Source organism: Hypomesus nipponensis, chromosome 9 (genome assembly GCF_054491055.1).
Source record: "Hypomesus nipponensis isolate SF chromosome 9, ASM5449105v1, whole genome shotgun sequence".
Lineage (NCBI taxonomy): Eukaryota > Metazoa > Chordata > Actinopteri > Osmeriformes > Osmeridae > Hypomesus > Hypomesus nipponensis.
In genome coordinates this window covers 22,153,355-22,173,723 of record NC_140369.1, presented here as the reverse complement: position 1 = coordinate 22,173,723, position 20,369 = coordinate 22,153,355, and the positions used below count along the sequence as shown (strand labels likewise).

Here is a 20,369-nt window from a genome sequence, read left to right as displayed (position 1 = left end):
GTTCTCATATAGAGCACCTCTTCTCTGGAACAAATTACCTGTCTCAATTAGGGAGGCTGATACTGTTTCGACATTTAAAACTAGATTAAAAACGTTCCTGTTTAGTCAATCCTATGATTGTTAAATGTGTGTACTTTATATGTAAACCTGGGGTGTGCGTTTGCCTATGTGTGTATCACATGTAACTTTTAAATTGTAATTTTAGCTTATGTTCACACTGCCCATTTAAATGTTACAAATAAAGTAAACCGGTTATTGTATATTGTTACTGAAATAGTTCCGTTGCTGTATATTTTAATTGTTATAGTTTACTAGTTGGAGACAACGGGGGGGGCTGGTTGTTTTCATCCTTATTCGTATAAATATAACCTATTTTAGAGTTGTTTCCCCTGGAACAGATTTCATGTTCCAACCAAGGGGGGCTGTCGCTGTCTTGGTGTGTGGGGCTGCATCACATACCCTCTTAGCTTTGTTAAATTGCTGCACTAGTCCACACTTGACCGGTGGGGATCTCATTCTATTACGACTGAAACTGTTAGCTGCTCCTGGCATTCTCTAATCCCTGTTCTCCTCTCTGTCCCCCCCACACATCCCTTGTGGTGTGGGGGGTCTGAGCTGTCAGGACCTGCCTGGTCGTCGGTCTACCAACGCTGGACCAGGTCGTCAACCGGAAACCAGCCTCCATGACGGCCAACAGCGAGTTTCCAGGTCCCATCCAACGTCTATAAAGCCGAACAATGGATTTTTGGTGTTTCAAAACCCATTGACACTGTATGACTATGTTTAGCTTGTGTTCTGCTCCTCTCTCTTGCCAACCGTCTCTGGAGGAGGGGATCCCTCTCTGAATTGCTCCTCCCAAGGTTTCTTCCATTTTTTCTCCCGTTGGGAGTTTTTCTGGGAGTTTTTCCTTGTCTTCCTTGAGGGTTTAGGTTGGTTGCGGGGCAGTTCTATGGGCGTATGTGAAGCCCTCTGTGACATGCTTGCGTGTAAAAAGGGCTATACAAATACATTTGATTTGATTTGGTCTTTCCTTCTCATTCACCTGGCTCTTTTTTATATTCATAATTTGTGTTGTAATATGATAATTGTTCCTTATGGAAGATAGGGGTAAACTTCGGGGTGCGTTACCTTACCTTAGTTATACAGTATATTTGCATTAGGTTGCTAGTTGGATTATTGATACATTTGAACATGAGAACATAACATGAATATGAGAAATTAGAGATAGGTAGCCAGTTAGTGTAAAATAACATGATGCCGTCGATTGGTTTTTCTTCTTCCCTCCCCAATTTTTGGTGTCAGTAGACCCCACTGCTTTGGATCGATAAAGAGGTCGTCAGGTCCTACCTTTCACAGCTGTGAAGTATGCCCGTACATCTTTTAGCAGCCTGCCCCCATCATTCTGTTGGTAGGAAAAAAAAATTAAACAAAATTGTTTATATATAGTTGTTTGAACTTTGATATCAATCGAAGATTTTTTACACAGTTTTCCCATTAAAAAGACAAGCGCAATGCCCATGATGCAGCCGGTGATTAAGATGTGGATTAGTTGATTTGGTGACAGACACACACACACAAATTCATGGAATTATAGATAGGTACCGTATTTTTGGGAAAATAAGACGCATTTTTTATAAACCGCACCCCACCAGAATGGGATCTTTGTGTTTGTAAATCTGAGGATAAACCGCACTAGAATATATGCCGCACTTGATACGGGAACAATGATACCAAGCAATGCATGAGTATAGGCAATCTTACAGCATGCCATTGCAACACACTTTGAAAATGAAAGCAAGAGCGTAATATATGTTTTCTATTGCCCGTGAATTAATTCATATTTACCTTTAGACACGTGAGTTCTAAATATTTCCAACGGTCCCAAAGCGCAAGTTATTTTTCCGAAATGGTAGCTAGCTAGCTTAAGTTAGCGTCCAGGCTAAGTTAGATAGCATAATACTCGTAGCAATGATACTACCATGCTAGTGTTAATAGTTAGCCTTCTCATTAGTACATTTTGAAACCTATTTTGATACTGTAAACATTATGCACGTTTTTGCATCAGTAGGGTGGACAGACGAAAAATGTCTTAACAGTTTGGCTCAGTTTGCTTATGTTTGAATATGTATGCAACCCAATGTGAATCCGACGTCAGATTTAAGTTACCTCTAGCCGTATACTCACAAAACCAGTTTTTGGACGTTCCACCGCTTTAAGCCTATCATATCAAACAATGGAAAACCGAAGCGATCCCCACGTCTGGATCGTTGGCAGCTTGTTGGTGTACTGGCTTGTGCAGCACGCGGAGGATCTCGGACTGTTTCACGACCTTGCACTGGAGTGCCATATTGAGAGGGTAGGAGTGAGAGGCATGAGGTGGGCAGACATTATGTCTGGTGGCCCAGACAGGGGCGTAACTAAAGGGGGTACAGCAAGTGCGGCTGCACCTGGGCCCGTGATGTTTCGGGGCCCGTAGCTGGGCCCAAAGACATACACGCGTCACTCGACGGGTCCCCTCCCATGTACCGTCGCACGACGGGCCCTCTGTATTCCCTGGATGTACTTATGTTCAAATACGCGCTGTTAATAAAAAATGTTGTGTCAAATGCTATTTATGCTATTTTATGAAAAAATTTGGCTGTAAAACGCTAGCTTTTCAATAAAGCTACCGGTCCTACGTAGGACCGGTGATCGCCCTCTTATTGGCTCTGGTCTGTATCTTTGTCACGCTCCAGAATTTACATGCAGACCAGCCCGAGGTAGCGTCTATCTCCGATACTAGTTTAGCTGCGCGCTGCTCTGTGTAGGCTACTTATAAGGAATTACAAAGAAGAACGCTTTGAATTATAACAAGGATATTGAAAATGGACCATGGTCGTAAATGCTGTGTTCCAGGCTGTAGCCTACAGGGAAGGCTAACACTCGCAGTCTTCCCAAGGAACCAAACATTCAACAGGCATGGCTGCTGTTGTCTCATGAGAAGATCCCGGTGAAGTTCGACACTCAATCATTCATTTGCTCTGAACATTTCAACCAAGACAGTTTTGACAACCTTGGACAATTGCAAGCAGGATTTGCTAGGAAGCTGTACCTGGAAAGAGGTGCCGACCGTATGCTCATTGCAACCGCCTATAAGGACAGTATGATGTTGTGCTAACAGCTGTTAGCAATGCTAACGTTTCCTGTATAATATAACATACCAGGTAGAATGCTAAATACGTTTCTACACACATCAAATGACTCTAGCTAGACTAGCTGTAGTCGGGATTAGAAGGGAAGCTTCCGAAAAAATAGCCAGAAAACGAACAGCAGTCTGGCTTATTGCTAATGCCTGTGTAGATAATTTATTTGAAAGAACTGGAGAAAGGCAGGTGCTTGATACAGGATACGGTAGCATTGCTAGTAACTGTTACTAGTAGTAACACCTAGACTGTAGGCATGTAAACAAGTTTAGCTTGCTAACGCAAGAGCATAGGTAGAATGTGTGATAATTTAGCCTAGTATATTGGCAATGGGGCTAACGTTGATTCATGTTCCTGACTGTGTTTCATTCAAATAAATAACCTGTGAAAAGTAAATCAACAATTCAAGATGCATGTTTGTCCAGATCTTGGTCATGTTATTTTTCAGCAAGTTATTTAGAGCTAGCTAGCTAACTGAAACCGAGTAGAATTAGGATATGGTTTGGTTGCTAAACTGTAGCCTAACGTTCTACCCACCCAAGTCAATCTAGTTTGCTTCAACAACAGAAGTGGAAACAAGTAATGTTATCATTTCAAATGATATATAGTCAATCTGTTGAAAACAGTGTTGTGTAGACACAATAGATTTATTTGCACGTTTTTATTTTAAGTTTCTAACTTCGGTGTTTCAGCGAGTGCTGCGTGTTGCGTTTTTTCTCCCCAGCTTCACTCGTTGAAAACTAACCAATCAGCGCGCAGCTCATCTAAATATTAATGAGCATACCATAAAAGGAGAAAAGCTAGTGTTTTTTCCCGGGAACATTTCAGAGGATCTGTCAGTGGGCATAGAACAGCACCCGGGCCATTTTCAACCTAACCAATGTTACATACCCTATTTGGAAACCTTAAGGAACAGTGTGAAATACCCCCAAAAAACTGTCAATTGCCCCTTTAAAGTAGCTTTTAGCTACTTTGACAACTATTTGCTAGCAATTGGAGGTGATGGTTTTCCTGCTGCGAGTAAAAGAGCCTTGCTTATTCATTGTTTGGGAACTGAAGGGCAACGACTCTACAGCACCTTACCACTCGAAAACGATGATTATGATGGATCTGTGAGGGCTTTGGAAAAGTATTTTGAGCCCAAACTCAACGTTGTTGCCGAGAGATACCGCTTCAGGCAACGAGCACAAGCTGTGGGTGAGTCTACAGATCACTACGTAGCAGCACTGCGTGAGCTCGTTAAAAAGTGTACATTTGGAATGATGGAGAATGAAATGATACGAGATCAGATTGTGGAGAAAACCAATAGCTCCCGGATATGTGGAAGACTTTTAACAGAGGAAGATTTGACTCTTGACCGTGCTTTGGCTGTTGCTAGGCGTACTGAAGCTGCCATAGCTGATGCCAAGGCCTTTGCTGTGGCGGATACAAAGCCTGTTGCCGCCATTCAGGTTCAAAAGAAGGCGCGGAAACCACAATACAAAGGCGCACAGAAAATGGAGGGACCTATGTTATGCTACCGTTGTGGTTTGGCTGATCACAAAGCTAACGATAAATCCTGCCCTGCTAAAGACTACATGTAACTCATGTGGGAAGGTTGGGCACTGTTCTCGTGTCAATCATCTCAACAGCCGGTTAAGGCTCTGTCACACCATAACGTTTTGGTTAACGTTCTCTGAAAGTTCTAATCGTTCAATTTTGAGCGTTCTAGGGCGAGGTGGACACAATCTGGCGTGTGACTAACGTGTGACTATAACGCATGACTAGCCTGGGACTATGGAGTTAGATTAGTTTCATAATTCACAAACAAACGTAACATGATTCACAAATAAATTTAACGCAATTCACAAATGTATTTCATGATTCACAAATAAATGTAACGCAATTCATAAATGTATTTTGTGATTCACAAATGTAAACGCAATTCACAAATAAATGACACCATTACATTTGTTTGGAACCTGACAAACACGAGTTACAAATCGGAGAACACGAGTTACAATCGGACAAACACGAGTTACAAATCCCTGCATTTGTGTGTGGATTTTTGGAACTTCCCTGACGTGCTTAGATTCACAAATGCATTTTTTCTTAAGTATGTTCTCTGCAGCCTATCAGATCGTCTCTTCCAATTTTTGCCAATAACATTAATGTGTCTATATGGACTTCAACAACCTGCCATAATAACAGACATCGTCTCCTTCAGATCACGAGCAATGTCGTCGGGTAGCATGTAGGTGAAATATTGCTTGTTAATCTTATTAAACCGATGATCATACGTGATTGTGTATTCTTGAGAATGGCGGGATGTTTAGTCATGTTAAGTGTTTACTAGGCTAACGCAGAGCCCGTCTACCCATATTAGACATACTCTGACTAACGTTTAGGAGGCTAGTTGTGATTGGAAGAGACATTTGATAGGCTGTAGAGGATATCTTTTAGAAAAAATGCATTTGTGAATCTAAACACGTCAGGAAAGTTCCAAAAATCCACACACAAATGCAGGGATTTGTAACTCGTGTTTGTCCGATTTGTAACTCGTGTTCTCCGATTTGTATCTCGTGTTCTCCGATTTGTATCTCGTGTTCGTTAGGTTGCAAACAAATGTAATGGGGTCATTCATTTGTGAATTGCGTTCCATTTGTGAATGACAAAATACATTTATGAATCGCGTTACATGTATTTGTGAATCATGAAATACATTTGTGAAATGCGTTATATTTATTTGTGAATCATGTTACATTTGTGGACTGACGCATGAGGAGCGTGTATCAACGACCAAGTAATACACCCCTGAAAACTATTAGTGTGAGGACGTGTCACTGGGTTGCGACGACGTGTGACAAAAGTAAACGATGAAAACGACGTTTGCTTTCGCAAATGATGAATAACAACCAAGTAACACTAGGGTAACAATTGATTAACGATAGCCAAACGTGTGCAACACTCGTCAAACTTTCCACAAATGTTCATCAGCGTTATCCAGCATTTAAAATTAGACGTTGAAGAATTTTGCATGTTCAAAACTTTCTTTTTGGACCAGCGTTCTCCGACGATCACCAGCGCCACCAGCGTCCACACAATGCTCTTCTGGCGCTATACCAGCGACCATGGACAATTACCAACATTTCCTCTCACGTCAACGAACGAGATCATTATGGTGTGACAGGGCCTTTAATGAAGTGACTGTGCCTGAACTCTCTGTTTTAAGTGTTGGACATCGTTGCTCTGTTGACGCAGCTAAACTCATGTGCAATGTTACTGTAACTGTACCAGACACTGAACAAACATGTACTGTTAGATTATTAGTAGATACAGGGTCTAGTGTCTCTATACTGCCAGAGAATATTTACAGTGCATATTTCAGCGCAGTTAAGCTAAAGCAGTCTGAAGTGCAGCTGGTGACATACTCTAGAGAGAAACTGAATGTATTAGGCTGCCTTAGAGCTAGCACTACTTATCATGGCAAGAGTGCTGTGACAGACTTCTTTGTTGTGAAAACAGGGACACCTATACTGGGCATGGACCTGGTGACTGCCCTCCAGTTAGACTTTAAAGGTGATCACGTTATATCTGAGATTGAGACTCAAGATGTGTGCAACATTTTGCCAACCCGACACCCACTTCAAACAGGAATGCGAGTCTCCAATAGTATTCCGGTGTGCAAAGGGCTTCGTACACAAGGTGAAGGTCCGACCAGAAGTGAAGCCGGAACAGCAAAAACTTAGACGTCTACCTCTCTCTGTTCGTGATGCTGTCTCCCAGGAACTCAGGACCCTGGAGCAACATGGAATCATTGAGAAAATTGATGCATCGGAGTAGGTCTCCCCGATTTTAGTCACACAAAAAAAATCTGGTGATATACGCATGTACGTGGATTTGAGAGAACCAAACAAAGCTGTAATCACTGACAGCCACCCATTGTCGCTGATTGAGGACATACTGTCAGAACTGCATGGGGCTGTTATGTTCTGTACCCTGGACTTCAAATCTACTTACCATCAGTTGACATTACATGAAGAGAGCAGGGGACTAACTACTTTCATTAAACATGAAGGTCTGTATCACTACTGCAGAGTACCCTATGGACTGTGTTCAGCTCCAGCTACATTTCAAAAGATGACAAACATTCTTAGTGGCCAAAAAGGGGTGCAGTGCTATCTTGATGATGTCATTATATATGGAACTTCAGAAGCCACTCTTGAGGTCAATTTGCGTGCTGTGCTACACAGGATCAACAAAGGACAGCAATTCAATGTTGATAAATGTCAGCTACGTCAAATTAGTCTAACCTTTCTTGGCCAAAGGATTGGTCCAGAAGGTCTGCTGCCGGATGACTCAACTTGCTGCCATTCTGAATGCTCCACTGATCCTACTACCCTGTGCTCGTTTCTTGGCTCGGGTGCATGGTATAGCAAGTTTGACCCAAACTATGCGACTGTCGTTGAGCCCATGAGAGCTCTTCTCTGAAAAGACACACAGCTCAAGCCGCCTTGGACAGTCAAGCAGCTGATAGTGCATGGCCCTGCCCTGGTGTTGTTCGACCCCAGCAGGCCTGCAATAGTCTCTACAGATGCCTCAGACTATGGAGTAGGTGCCGTTCTGACTCGGCTGGACAGTTATGGTGCGGAACAGACTGTTGCTTTTGCATCTCGCAGTCTGTCTGATGCTGACAGGAAATACTCCATTGTAGAGAAGGAGGTGTTAGCCTGCGTCTGGGCTGCTGAGAAGTGGCGCACTTGGCTGTGGGGAAGAAGATTTCTGTTACATACTGACCATCAAGCCCTTACGACAATGCTTAAGACCAAGGGGAATAACCGTGCTGGTCTTCTGATAGCCAGATGGTCAGCCCGCTTGCTGGAGTTTCACTATGATGTTGAATATAGGACTGGATTCTTGAATCATGTTGCTGACCGTTTATCGAGGCTTCCACTTCCGGAGACAGACAATGCATATGCAGAAGAGTTGGGAGTCAGTTGCAGCCATCCTCACTGACCTGTATGCGGTGTCTGAGGGAGACTTTCAATCAGAGTGCCGTGCCTGCCCTGTGCTAACAAAGCTACGTGCACAACTACAGAAAGGCTGGCCCTCACATAAAGCAACATTGGAACCTGACTTATAGCCATTCTTCTCAATTCGCCGTGAACTTGCAGTCATAAATGAATGCATCGTCAGAGGTACTCACCGACTGCTGGTATCTGAGTCACTGCAGAAGAGTCATTGACATCTCCCATGAAACGCACCAAGGTATTGCGCACACCAAACAACGCTTTAAAGAATTGTATTGGTGGCCTAAAATGGACTGTCATATAGAAACTATGATCAAGAACTGTACAACATGCAGACAGAATGATAAGTCCACAGTCACCCATGATGCCCCACTCCAACCTGTTCCCTTACCATCTGCTGCCTTGGAAAAAGTGTCGGTGGACATCGTGGGCCCTTTTGAGATAGCTCCTCCCAACTGTAGATTTGCCATCACAATGGTTGACTACTACAGTAAGTGGCTTTCGCTCCCCGGGCTGATACAGCTACCATCATACAATTTCTGACTACAGTTTTTTCTAGAAAAGGGAATCCAAAGGACTTGATAAGTGATAACGGTCCTCAATTCCTCTCTGCTGACTTCTCATACTTTCTCAAAAAGAGGGGAATTCAACACATGACAGCTTCAGTTTACTACCCAAGAGCTAATGGGGAAGTTGAAAGATTCAACAGATGTGTGAAAAACTGACTGCAAACTGCTTCAATTCAAGGGGAACCATGGAAGCCATTCCTGAGAAAGTACCTAATGGACTACAGGGCAACTCCAAATTCTACCACTGGAGTATCCCCTTCAGAACTGCTCCTTGGCCGATGGATGAGAACAAAGCTTCAGGTGATTGACATGTCTATCCCTCCATCTGACAGACATGTCATGCATGAAAGAGTGAAGGATAAACAACAAAAGATGAAAGAATACACTGATGCCAAGAGGCATGCTAAAACCACCGACCTCCATCCTGGTGACGAAGTATGGGTTAAGAAGCCATGGAAAGTAAAGTAAGGAGAACTGAAATTCTCTAAACCAAGGACTGTCGTGACAGAGAGGACCCAACACTTACCCGTTGGACGACGGAAGGATCTGGAATGCCTCCCATTTGTCAGCGCTGTCAGAGTTGAGCACAGATTCCGGATGTGGACTGACAATGGACTGTAACACAGGTGCTGACCAACCACCTTACACCGACTCTTATAGCCAGCCAAGGCCTGCCAGGATTAGAAATCCACCTTACTGGACCAAGGACTTTGTTATGGAGAAATGAACTGTTCTGACTAATGTTTTACTTTCACTTACTAATGTGAATGTGTTTAAAAGAGTGTGCGTGGATCTCTTACATTGTTATAGAGTGACAGTGTCCTGTTCAACTAGGTAACCAGAGGTATGCTTAGTTCAAAAGGGTAAGATATTGTGTCCATTGATGTATTGCATTGTTCTATGCATTCACAGGTGTAGTATGGTGTCATGTGCACTTGCAAGTATAGACACTAGCGGCGCTAGTACTAGCGGAAGTGTTGTGTTAAATTCAGTCTTTGTCTAAGGAGGTGGGGTCTTACCGCTTCAGCATCTGCATGGTCGTTTGGTACGACATGCTATCTGTAATACAGCATGCCAGCAAACTCATGCAGTCTCCTGATATGCATGTGGACCTAGAGATGAGTCTTTTGAAGAAGACTGAGCGAGGTCTCCAGAGCTACAGGGCAAGTGGCTTTGTGACTGCACAGCGGCCGAAGACATATGAAGAAATGAATGTGGAGGCTGTTTTAAAGGTCACATGATATGCTGTTTTTGGATGCTTTTATATAGGCCTTAGTGGTTCCCTATTACTTTATCTGAAGTATCTTTCCCGAAATTCAGCCTTGATGCATAATTACAGCCACTACAAGCAGTCCCACAATGAGCTTTCCTCAAAACACGCTGTTTCTGTGTCTGTAGAGAGGGGCGGCAACATCCGCAAATGTTTACAACAGATGTATCGCAATGTCTCGTAGCCCCCGTCGCTGTAAGATGCCTCGAATTTAGCCATTCTCATCTGATCACCCTGGTTTGCAGAGGTGCACACTCATAGTGAAGGTCTGTCCTTAAACCACTGATCAGTTAACAAAAATTAAAGAAAATTAGTACTTTATTATTTCTATACTGTTTAAAATGTTTTGAATGTAAGAAATAATGTTTGATCTATACCTTGCAATATTAAGCTCATGAGCACATAACCTTTGGTTATATCCAGGAGAGAAATATGCCTATCTATTATGTTTCTTGTATCATTGATAAATTGATATTATTCTGTTTTATTATGCCTGCATAGCCATAAGTTGGGTCTTTGTAAGGTGTGACTATGAAAGGCCTGTGTCACTAAAGAAAGTCAAAGGTCACAATATTGCCAAAGTGTATAGTGCCATGCAACTTTGAATGAGGAAAATAGAAGGAATGACAAGGCCATTTCTGGGAGCCCTATCTAAAGACCCAAACAAAAGATATCTAGCATACAGTGTCCTTTTTCAGTGCCTGCAAAGGCTATGTTAATCATATTGTATCTTCCCATATTGTGATACCATATACTCTGTTGATTTTCTGTATTCATGGTCCAGTCTTCTGTGATACTCAACTTGAGTGTAACACACACCTGCACCACACATGTGTAATAAATGGTTTGATTTTATCTTAACCTTGTCTCGACTAGATCTTAACAATTCCTTTCATTGACTTGTCTCTTTCAGAGCAATTGGGGTTTAAGGACAGACCTCTTCAATAGTCATTTCAATGAGGAGAAAGGCGGATATCCGTCCTTGGACCCCTCTTCTTCTCTCTGTACACCACCTCACTTGCACCAATCATCACCTCCCATGGCTTCTCCTACCACTGCTACGCTGACGACACGCAGCTGTACCTGTCGTTCCCCCCGACTGATCCGGGGATCTCAGCTAGGACTGAGGCCAAAACAGAACTTGTCATCACCCCGGCTAAATCCTTCATCTCCCACGATCTGTCAATCACCCTGGGATCTGCGACGGTGACCCCTTCATCCTCGGCCAGGAACCTTGGGGTTACCATGGATGACGAGCTCTCCCTCACGGCCCACATTGCTGCAGTCTCCCGGTCGTGTAGATTCACCCTCTACAACATCCGGAAGATCAGGAGATACCTGTCTGAGCACTCCACCCAGCTGCTAGTCCAAGCACTGGTCCTCTCCAAGTTGGACTACTGCAACTCGCTGCTCGCTGGTCTCCCAGCATGTGCAACCCGCCCTCTGCAGAGGATTCAGAACGCAGCAGCCCGCCTGGTCTACAATCTACCCAGACGCTCCCATGTTACCCCGCTCCTCATTGCTCTCCACTGGCTACCCATCAACGCCCGTATCAGATTTGAGACCCTGGTACTGACCTTCCGAGCAGTGAACGGGACTGCACACAACTTCATTAAGTCTCTCCTGCAACCTTACACCCCCACCCGTCACCTTCGGTCTTCTTCAGACAACCGCCTGGTGGTCCCACTGCTCAAGACCACCCGATCCCAACACAAGCTCTTCTCCTGCCTGGCCCCCCAATGGTGGAACCAGCTCCCCACCTCCATCAGGGACACTGACTGTCTCCCCACTTGTATTGGGAGTCAGATGGCTGAGCGGTGAGGGAGTCGGACTATTAATCAGAAGGTTGCCGGATCGATTCACTGCCATGCCAAATGACGTTGTGTACTTGGGCAAGGCACTTCACCCTACTTGCCTTGGGGGAATGTCCCTGTACTTACTGTAAGTCGCTCTGCTAAAATGACTAAATGTAATGTAAATGTATAAATGCATGCTCTTATGGGTCTTCCCTTTGGCACTTGTTTAGTTTTTTCACAATGTATGCTTCATGTTTTGGCTGCTTGCAATGTTTGGGACTACCTCGTTGTTATGATCAGTAACTATGCTCTTTTGTAAAGCTCCATCTTGGAAGTCGCTTTGGATAAAAGCATCTGCTAAATGCGTGAATGTAAATATATTGTGCGCCATAACACCAACAGCAGAACGGTTATCCAAATAACAAAGAAGTGTACAACACTCGCGTTACAGTGTTTGTATTCACACACACACACACACTTGATGCCATCTACCTTTACATTAGCGACAGTAACTCAGCTTGCTCGTAGCCCCGTTGCTGTAAGATGCCTAGAATTTGCCCATTCTCATCTGATCACCCTGGTTTGCAGAGGTGCACACATAATAATTTAAATGAGGGGAAAGGCGGATATTGCGCGCGCCATAACACCAACAGCATAACGGTTATCCAAATAACAAAGAAGTGTACAACACTGGCGTTACAGCGTTTGTATTCACACACACTTGATGCCATCTACCTTTACATTAGCAACAGTAACTCAGCTGTTAGCTGCAGAGCTAATGTTACAGCTACATTTTAAGGGTAGCAAGGTAGGTAACCATATACAGTAAAGCAACAAAATGATATAGCGTTAGTTAACTTACTTGTCCAAGGTTTGTAGCTTGACCAAGGGGAGTTAGTAATGATCCAGAATTTAATTTCAGCAAGGCGAGCTTTGTATTGGCTCAAGTTGAGGAAACAGTAGTGTCTGAAATGTTTGGCGCAGACATACAACACTTCGGGAAATTGTGTCTGCGCATTTCCAACTAAAATAAAATTAAGATACTGGTTGGATGAAGGAACTAAAAAAAACAACTTTTGTTTTGATTTGTACATCCAAACACTGATGTGTTTGGCACTGTAATGTTTGTTTGTTTGCTAGCCATGATGTTTCTCAATGAAAAACCGATACCGCACTTGCCTTTGCACGATTGATGCTCAGTTTTTCAGGGGCGGGCCAGATTATCTGGGTGGGCGAAGCAGAGAGAAGGGCGGTAGCCTGGCTCCTTGTGACGTCACAATGAGGAGATTTTCAAACCGAGCGTTTGAGCCTTCATTTTCTCAAAGGCGGAGAAGAACACCCAGGGCTTGGTTTACACCTATCGAAAATTTTAGCCACTGGGGGACCACAGGCATGCTAGGGGAACTCAAATTAATGTTAAATAACCTCCTAAAGTGAAGTTTTCATGTCATGTGACCTTTAAAGCAAAAAAGGCTGAGGTCCACAAAGCGCCACTTCTCATACGAATCACATGATGAGCCTTTCAGTGATGCAAATTGGAGGTTGGATTCTTCAACGTTGTTATTGATGCAGCCACATCAGCCATCAAGGAGAGATGTGGAAAATGTGGGAACGAAATTCGGTGGTTTTGACAAATTTCACAAGTCTTGCACATGAGGAACTGGCAGAGGAATGTGAGGCACTAGGCACCACACTTTAAGGGGCACTCTGATTTTGACAGTAGAGAGCTTGTGCAGGAAATTATGAACTTTCTTGACCTGCCATCAAAGACCATGAGCCTCCTTGAGCTTATCACTTTTATGCACAATAAGGATCTATCGGAGATCTACCCCAACTTTTGGACTGCTCTCAGGATTGCACTTACTCTGCCAGTCACTGTGGCTCAAGCAGAGAGGAGCTTTTCAAAACTAAAGTTAATCAAGTCATACCTGAGGTCAACCATGTCCCAGGAATGGATCACTAGCCTTGCCCTCATCAGTATCAATCACTCAATCCACTTTATCTCAGGAGGTCTACTGTAGAAATGATTATGGATGCAACTTCCGGTGAGTAGCGGAAGTTGCGGTTTGCCATACGTTAGTCCCAGCCAGCCAGCCGTCAACAGTGGTTCTTTCGAAAGTAATTTCAATTGTAATTTAACTAAAACTGGTGTGTTTTTAAACATTTGTTGTCATTTGATTGTTATTATCATTGTTATAAAATGTCATTGCGGAGCTCTGGTAGGCTACCTGTTGCGCTGTTCACGGCTTTACTAGCTAACAACCAGATTTAGCTAAATCTGTAGCTTCCATGACCATGAACACACACCCACAACAAAAAGGGATTGTTCTTGTGACAAACGGTACAGTTTCCTTAGCCTGCCAACAGATGAGGACTACAAAACAATGTAGTTGAAAAACCTAGCCTTGAAGAGACCACCCAAAACACTATCGTATGTGTACTAATTTCATTTTCTGGACAAAAAGCCGACGGAGGAAATCCGCATCCTACTTTGTGTTGAGGCTACGAAAGACCTCCACAGATTTAGCTGCAGTACTGTCAGTAAAGGTGGTATGCAAGTGTTCATATATAGGAATTTTTGTGGGTTAGTAGTGTGCTGGTCCAGCTACACATGAGCACCCAGTCGTAAATAATGTTGTGTCCCACCTCCTTTATTAAAACGCGACCAACTTTATTGCTGTGGAGGTACCTAGCTACTGATAAGACTCTTTTCAGGTTATTTATCGCTTCACCGTCCGTAGCAACAGAGTTAATAAAGTAGCTAAATATGCTATTGTACGTTATTTGAGGCCACTTTTTCAGGTTTTTCAGCGGTTAGAACCTCTACTGTACTGCAGCGAGTGGTACGTGACAGTGGCTCCACTGGCACGTGACAGTAGCTGGTGGCACATAACAGTTACTGTTCTGTGACAGTAAACAAAAGCTGCAAGATACCCAATGCAACTGCCACGAGACACTTGCGTACCACTATCAATAGAACACCAACTGTCATGGCACGTACAACTCGCTCCACTTTCACGTGCCAGTGGAGGCACTGGCACGTACCACTCACTTCACTAGCACGTACCACTCGCTACAGTACAGTTTCGGTTCTAACAGCCTCTCTTTAGTTTTCTGTTCTTAGTGCAATAATTAGATTCTCTCTATTGTGTTTTCACATTTGTGTGATGAAGGATTTGTGCCATTTTAGAATATTTATTCTCTATTTTATCTGTATTTTATTCTTAATATTTTATATAATGGTTGCTCTCTGCTCTTGTAACATTTTGTATATATATTTTTGGCATATTTATGTATATAGTGTATATTCTTTAAAGTTCTGATACTGTCATATTTTGTGCAGAATTGTGTTCATTGTCTTTTGGCAATGTTGGAGGTGGAGCACCTTAAAAAGTGTGTTTCCTGTTGTAATTGCAATAGTTCAATAACTGAATTATTTTAACCTTTAGAGGAGTGAGTTCTAAATATTACCGACACTGCCACCAGAGTGAGTTATTTTTTCAAAACGAAAGCTAGCTAGCTTTAGGTAGCTTCTGTTACCTAGCAACCTAGCATAATACTTGTAGCAATGCTACTACCTGCTAGTGTTACTTGTTAGCCTCCTAATTGTAAATTTTGAAGCCATACTATAGCGTTTGTCATATAGTTTTTGTCTATCGGAAAATAGTCGGTTGGAATGTTCAGAATCACATGTGTGATGGTACTCTGTGGGGCCCGCTTTCGAACGATCACATATACGTGACTCTACTAATTAACGGGTTAAGTGTGTTTTACAAACGTTTTGAAAATGTTCTTCAAATAAAATTTTAAAAAATCCAGAATTTTCTCTCAAAGGGGGTCTCACCCTGGGTGTAATTCAATGTAGAACCGCCACTGGGTCAGTGAGTGAAAGAGAACATGAGCGGGGCAAGAAGGAGCTGGGTGAATCAATGCGCTGTGTATTGCCATGTTACAGTCAAAACAAGAACAAAAATGTAAATCAATTTGTGACGGTCAATTTTTTATTGTGGCGGGCCGTATTGTTGTATGTATTGGAAACACTGATCTTATTAGAAACTACTGGCTGCTGCTAGGGTTGGTTATCGTTTACATTTGATCAATTCTGATTCTGTTTTTTGAATCCAGTCCTTGTCAAATCTCGTTTCTGATTCCAAAATGTTTTTGGAGATTTTTTAAGTATATTATGATCCATTGATATTTCTGTGAAAAAACAAAACATGTAGTGCTCTCTGTATTTATTCAACAACATGTAGGCCTATTTTCTAATCCTGTACACTACGTAACAATAAAAAGCTTCCACAGTATATATTTATGTCAAATTATGAGCTGGAAATAAATACGAGGGAAGGGTAGCTTAACCTACATTTTCTATTTCTAGTAAAATTGTTAAGTTTACTTGCGAGTCACCCCATTTGTGCGTAGTGTCCGACTGTGCTGCCATCAACTACCAAATTAACGTGAATACTGCTGATACAGCTCTGCACCTAACTCGCTAATCTACTATTGGAATACACACAGCTAGCTAACTCCTACGTTCATCAAGATTTCTGATATCTGTCAAAAGCATGACTGCGTCACAAAAGCATCACAGCTGAAGTCACCAGAAGATTATGACAACAGCTACGCTCTAATCTTCAACATCCATCCATTGATAATGGCCATATCTCGCCACAAAATATCTCAGAGCTCTCCGACTAATTGGTTAGAGCAATTTAGCTTTTTTCTGGCCCACTTTGCTATTTTCGTTTGATTTTGTCGAGTAATCATTTAGACGCAGTAGATTTTAAACTGTTTGGTTTAATATTTCAGCTGTAAAGTCAACCCATTAGCCTGTAGCTATGCAAAAGGCTCAACCAGGACAGTACCATCGGACATGCGGATGGTAGGCCTAATACCCTCCGTAATAAAGTTATAAACCGAAGTGATAAATCAAAATGAGCATCTTATCGAATCCACGGTTCTTGGGAATTTGCAACTGGTAATAAACTGGAACCGGTTCTCAATACCTAACCCTAGCAGCTACAAGCGTGGTTGTAGTTAGCCCATCCAATCATCTGGCAAGTTTTTTTTTTTTTTACGTCTGCCCTTCCAAACAGTTTCCAAGCACTACTTCCCATATGGTTATGTGTACTGAACTTTTGGCAGTGCCTACTTTTCACTTGAGGCAATCTTTCAGTGTCTGCTTGTCTTCAATGAGTTTGTCATAGAAAGCTGTGCACTTTGTAGGCCTATTTAATTTTCGTGAATGCAAACCGGTCATCTGAGCAATACACCTACCACATTTCTACATTCAAGCAAGAATGTTTGGATGACCGGTTTGCGTATATTAAACGCCCTCAATGCATATAATAACTGTACGCAACCTGAGTGGTTCACAAGATCCATGGCTGTGTCCCTTGGTGCAACGCGGTCATATTTATTAGGTGTATTTATTTTTGCCAACACAAACTCATCACTTTCGGAACTGCACATCCTTGGGTCCTGTGCAATACATCAAACAATATTCACCCTCAAAACCCCCAATCTGATATTTATTTTTCGATCAAAGTTGCTTTTTCCTCTCACTATTTTGCCTTACTTTAATTCAAGGACTGAATATAGTGAAAACTGAACATTACCAAAGCTAATCAAGACTTACTATACCTGTTGCTTGGTAAGATTAAGGGAACACTGCTCAAACTGCTCATCTCTGGTCTCCATGGTTTTACCCAGTTTTTGTAGTACCTGTGAAAGGATGACAACAAATGGGATGCATCCAATTAGATGCTACTCCTAGAGAGGTAAACAAAAAACAAATTACTAGAGTGTCGGGTATTAGTCTCCTACTGAGATTTATAATGGGGCATACAACCACTAGTACTGTTAGTGTACTCTAAACTTAAAACTTTGAGTTTTCTCAAATTGCTTACCACTTTCTATGGTTATGCCAAAAAGACAGATTAATCACTGGTCTGGCCATGGTTAATAATTTCACATTACACCCAGTCTCCCACAATGAAATGTTGACACAGTCTACTAATTGGAAATGCACCAAAATGCAGTTAACATAGGGTGCAACTGCTGTCATCTTTTTGACCTATCACACTAAACTGCAATTAATTTGTGATGGAAAACAGGCAATACAGAACAGGCAAGGGGACCCAGCCCATGACTGAGAACCATAAACGATGAAAGTGTGCAAACAAGAAAGTGAGGAAGCCAGCACAGGGGCAGGAAGTGGCAGCCTTTGTGTCCGCACACAGCTGTACTATCAAGTTCATAACATTTCAAGAACGGTAGAAAGAAAATCTATGAGAGAGCTGGCTAGAGAAAAATACATAACTGATTTTGGTATTGTCTTGAATTGTCCATACATCTGGGTTGTAGTTTGTAAAAATTATTGTTTGAATTATCAGGTGGCCTAGTCGTTTGTTTTAAACTAGTTTGTTGACAACTTTGATATCTGTAGTTGGCTAATACATACAACATTTTTCAAAATGGTATGGCTTCACCCTTTACGCCCTACTCTCCCCAATGGTAGCTACAGCTCATCATGTGCTTGTTCATATAGGCTAATTATCAAGTTGTATTTTACAGTGATTAATTACTTAAATGTTGTTAAAATACATGAACAAGGGTTTGTATATCAGATAAACATCAGCGACAACAACAAAAAATCCCCAATTTACACACAAAATAAAGATTTATTAAAGTTCAAAATGCAAACCGATGGAGGATTTGTTTGTTTGTTTAACACAAAGCCAAAAGTGAAAGATGTTTAGAATGAACCGTTTATGCATTACTCTATAAATAACACTTAAGTTGCTTACCTTTTCCTGAGCTCGATTCAATGACTTTTGTACCCGTTTAGCAAAAATTCCTGCCCCTGCACCAATATTCGGCCCAATCTTGTTCTCTGCCATTGTGCCTTCTTTCCGGCTCTGACGGTCTAGTTCACAGGCGGTTCCTCTTAGAACAACCGCTGCTCGGATGTTACAATCATAGACATGTATGTCTATGGTTACAATGTTCCTTGAAACGCCTAGGGGCGGAGAGTAAGAAACACATTAAGCAGGCAGGACAACGCGCCCAAGAGCACATGCACAAATTACTGAAAGTTGAAATCGGATCGGCAAACGATCGCATTTCTAACTTGCTGAGACTTGTAAGAGAGTAGACAGGCTACTTTGTAAGGCATAGCCCTAACCTGTATTGTCACCAATCCTTTTACTTTGCGCAACAACAACAAAATAAGTACTAAAAGTTACGTTTTTTTCACCTATAAATGTTTAGAAAACGAAAGGGTTCTTCTGGGAGTTGTTTTGCAGAGACATCCAGGTGCACTAGAAGGATACTTAGAGAGCGTGGGGTAACTGTCAATCAATACTTTATTTTGCCAATCAGAGGATATTATGGAGGACCAAACCTGCCATATTTAGAATTGACTGAATGAATAAAGAAATGTCCACTCCACATCCATGCATTTAGACAGAAATATATAACTAAATGCACAAATTCCAGTGTCTCTAGCAGTCTAGCGCCACCAACGGAGCAAAGTTGGAGGTGTGTTAACTTTTGAATTCTATTATCAAAAATTAAGTACCTTTGGATTCCCTGGATCAACACGAGTTCAACGCACTCTATGGCGTATTTTCCGTTTATTTGGATTTTCCGCTATTTCCGGTTTTATCACAAAGCTTAGAAATGTTTCACAGGTCACAAAGTTTGTCCAATCATCCCCAGATTTTGCACACATGATCTTCAGACCAAGCCCCACAAATATAATAATGTAGTAATAATAATGGAGTTTTGATTCTTCAAATTGTTTGTCTGTTACAGCAAATCAAAGTTGACAATGAAGCCGCCAAAAAGGAACTGAGGTCATATCTCAGGGAATCTTTGCTGCATTGACATCAAACTTGGTACAGGGACTTGGGACTCTTCTGAGGATGTCCAAACAATTTGGTGTCATGTGACCACAGGGAGGGGCCGCAGAAAACAAAAATGGGTTTTGGCCAATAACTGTTGACTTGTTTACTTTAAATAAGGGATTCCTGTGTCTTGTGATAACTTGGGAGATCCCATGTCTGACACATGTTAACTTGTGATACCAGCCAAATTGATGCGGCCGCCATTTTGAAGTAATTAAAAAAAAGTTATTACGCTACTCCTCTTTACCAAATTTGACAGAGATTATCTTCAGCAAGTCACAGCACTGACAATAGATTACTGGGATAAGACAGTCTCCTGTGAAGTACAAAGTCATATGTTCAAATCCTGCCACAGCCTTAAAGTCTGTCATGATACTGATTATCAGTTTAGTGAAACGGGAATCCAGGTACACCTGCTAACGTTACCCACCTAAGGCGATCCTGTTTACATTTAGTCATTTAGCAGACACTCTTATCCAGAGCAACCAGTGTTGGGTAACGTTACTTTTTAAAGTAACTAATTACAGTTACTAGTTACATTCCTTGTAAAGTAACTACGGTACTTAGTTACTTGCTATAGAGAGCAAGGCATTAAGTTACTTTTGCGTTACAATAAGGAAAGTATTTTATTTC

General features: G+C 42.1%; 1 protein-coding gene across 3 annotated transcripts in view; it reads right to left on the bottom strand.

Annotated features, from left to right (window-relative positions):
- bin2b (bridging integrator 2b) overlaps positions 1 to 18,856 on the bottom strand; it is a 41,896-nt gene extending 23,040 nt beyond the window's left edge. Inside the window, exons 1-3 of one of the 3 annotated variants that reach the window (XM_084704371.1) lie at positions 18,636 to 18,856; positions 17,470 to 17,550; positions 1,348 to 1,402 (exon numbers count right to left, since the gene is read on the bottom strand). In XM_084704371.1, coding sequence (XP_084560497.1) covers positions 1,348 to 1,402; positions 17,470 to 17,550; positions 18,636 to 18,728 — 229 coding nt within the window. In that variant the 5' untranslated portion in view covers positions 18,729 to 18,856. Of the gene's footprint in view, positions 1 to 1,347; positions 1,403 to 17,469; positions 17,551 to 18,635 lie in introns of those variants that run through there. The other 2 variants (XM_084704369.1, XM_084704372.1) reach the window with 2 other exon arrangements.
- Positions 18,857 to 20,369: the final 1,513 nt, after the last annotated feature.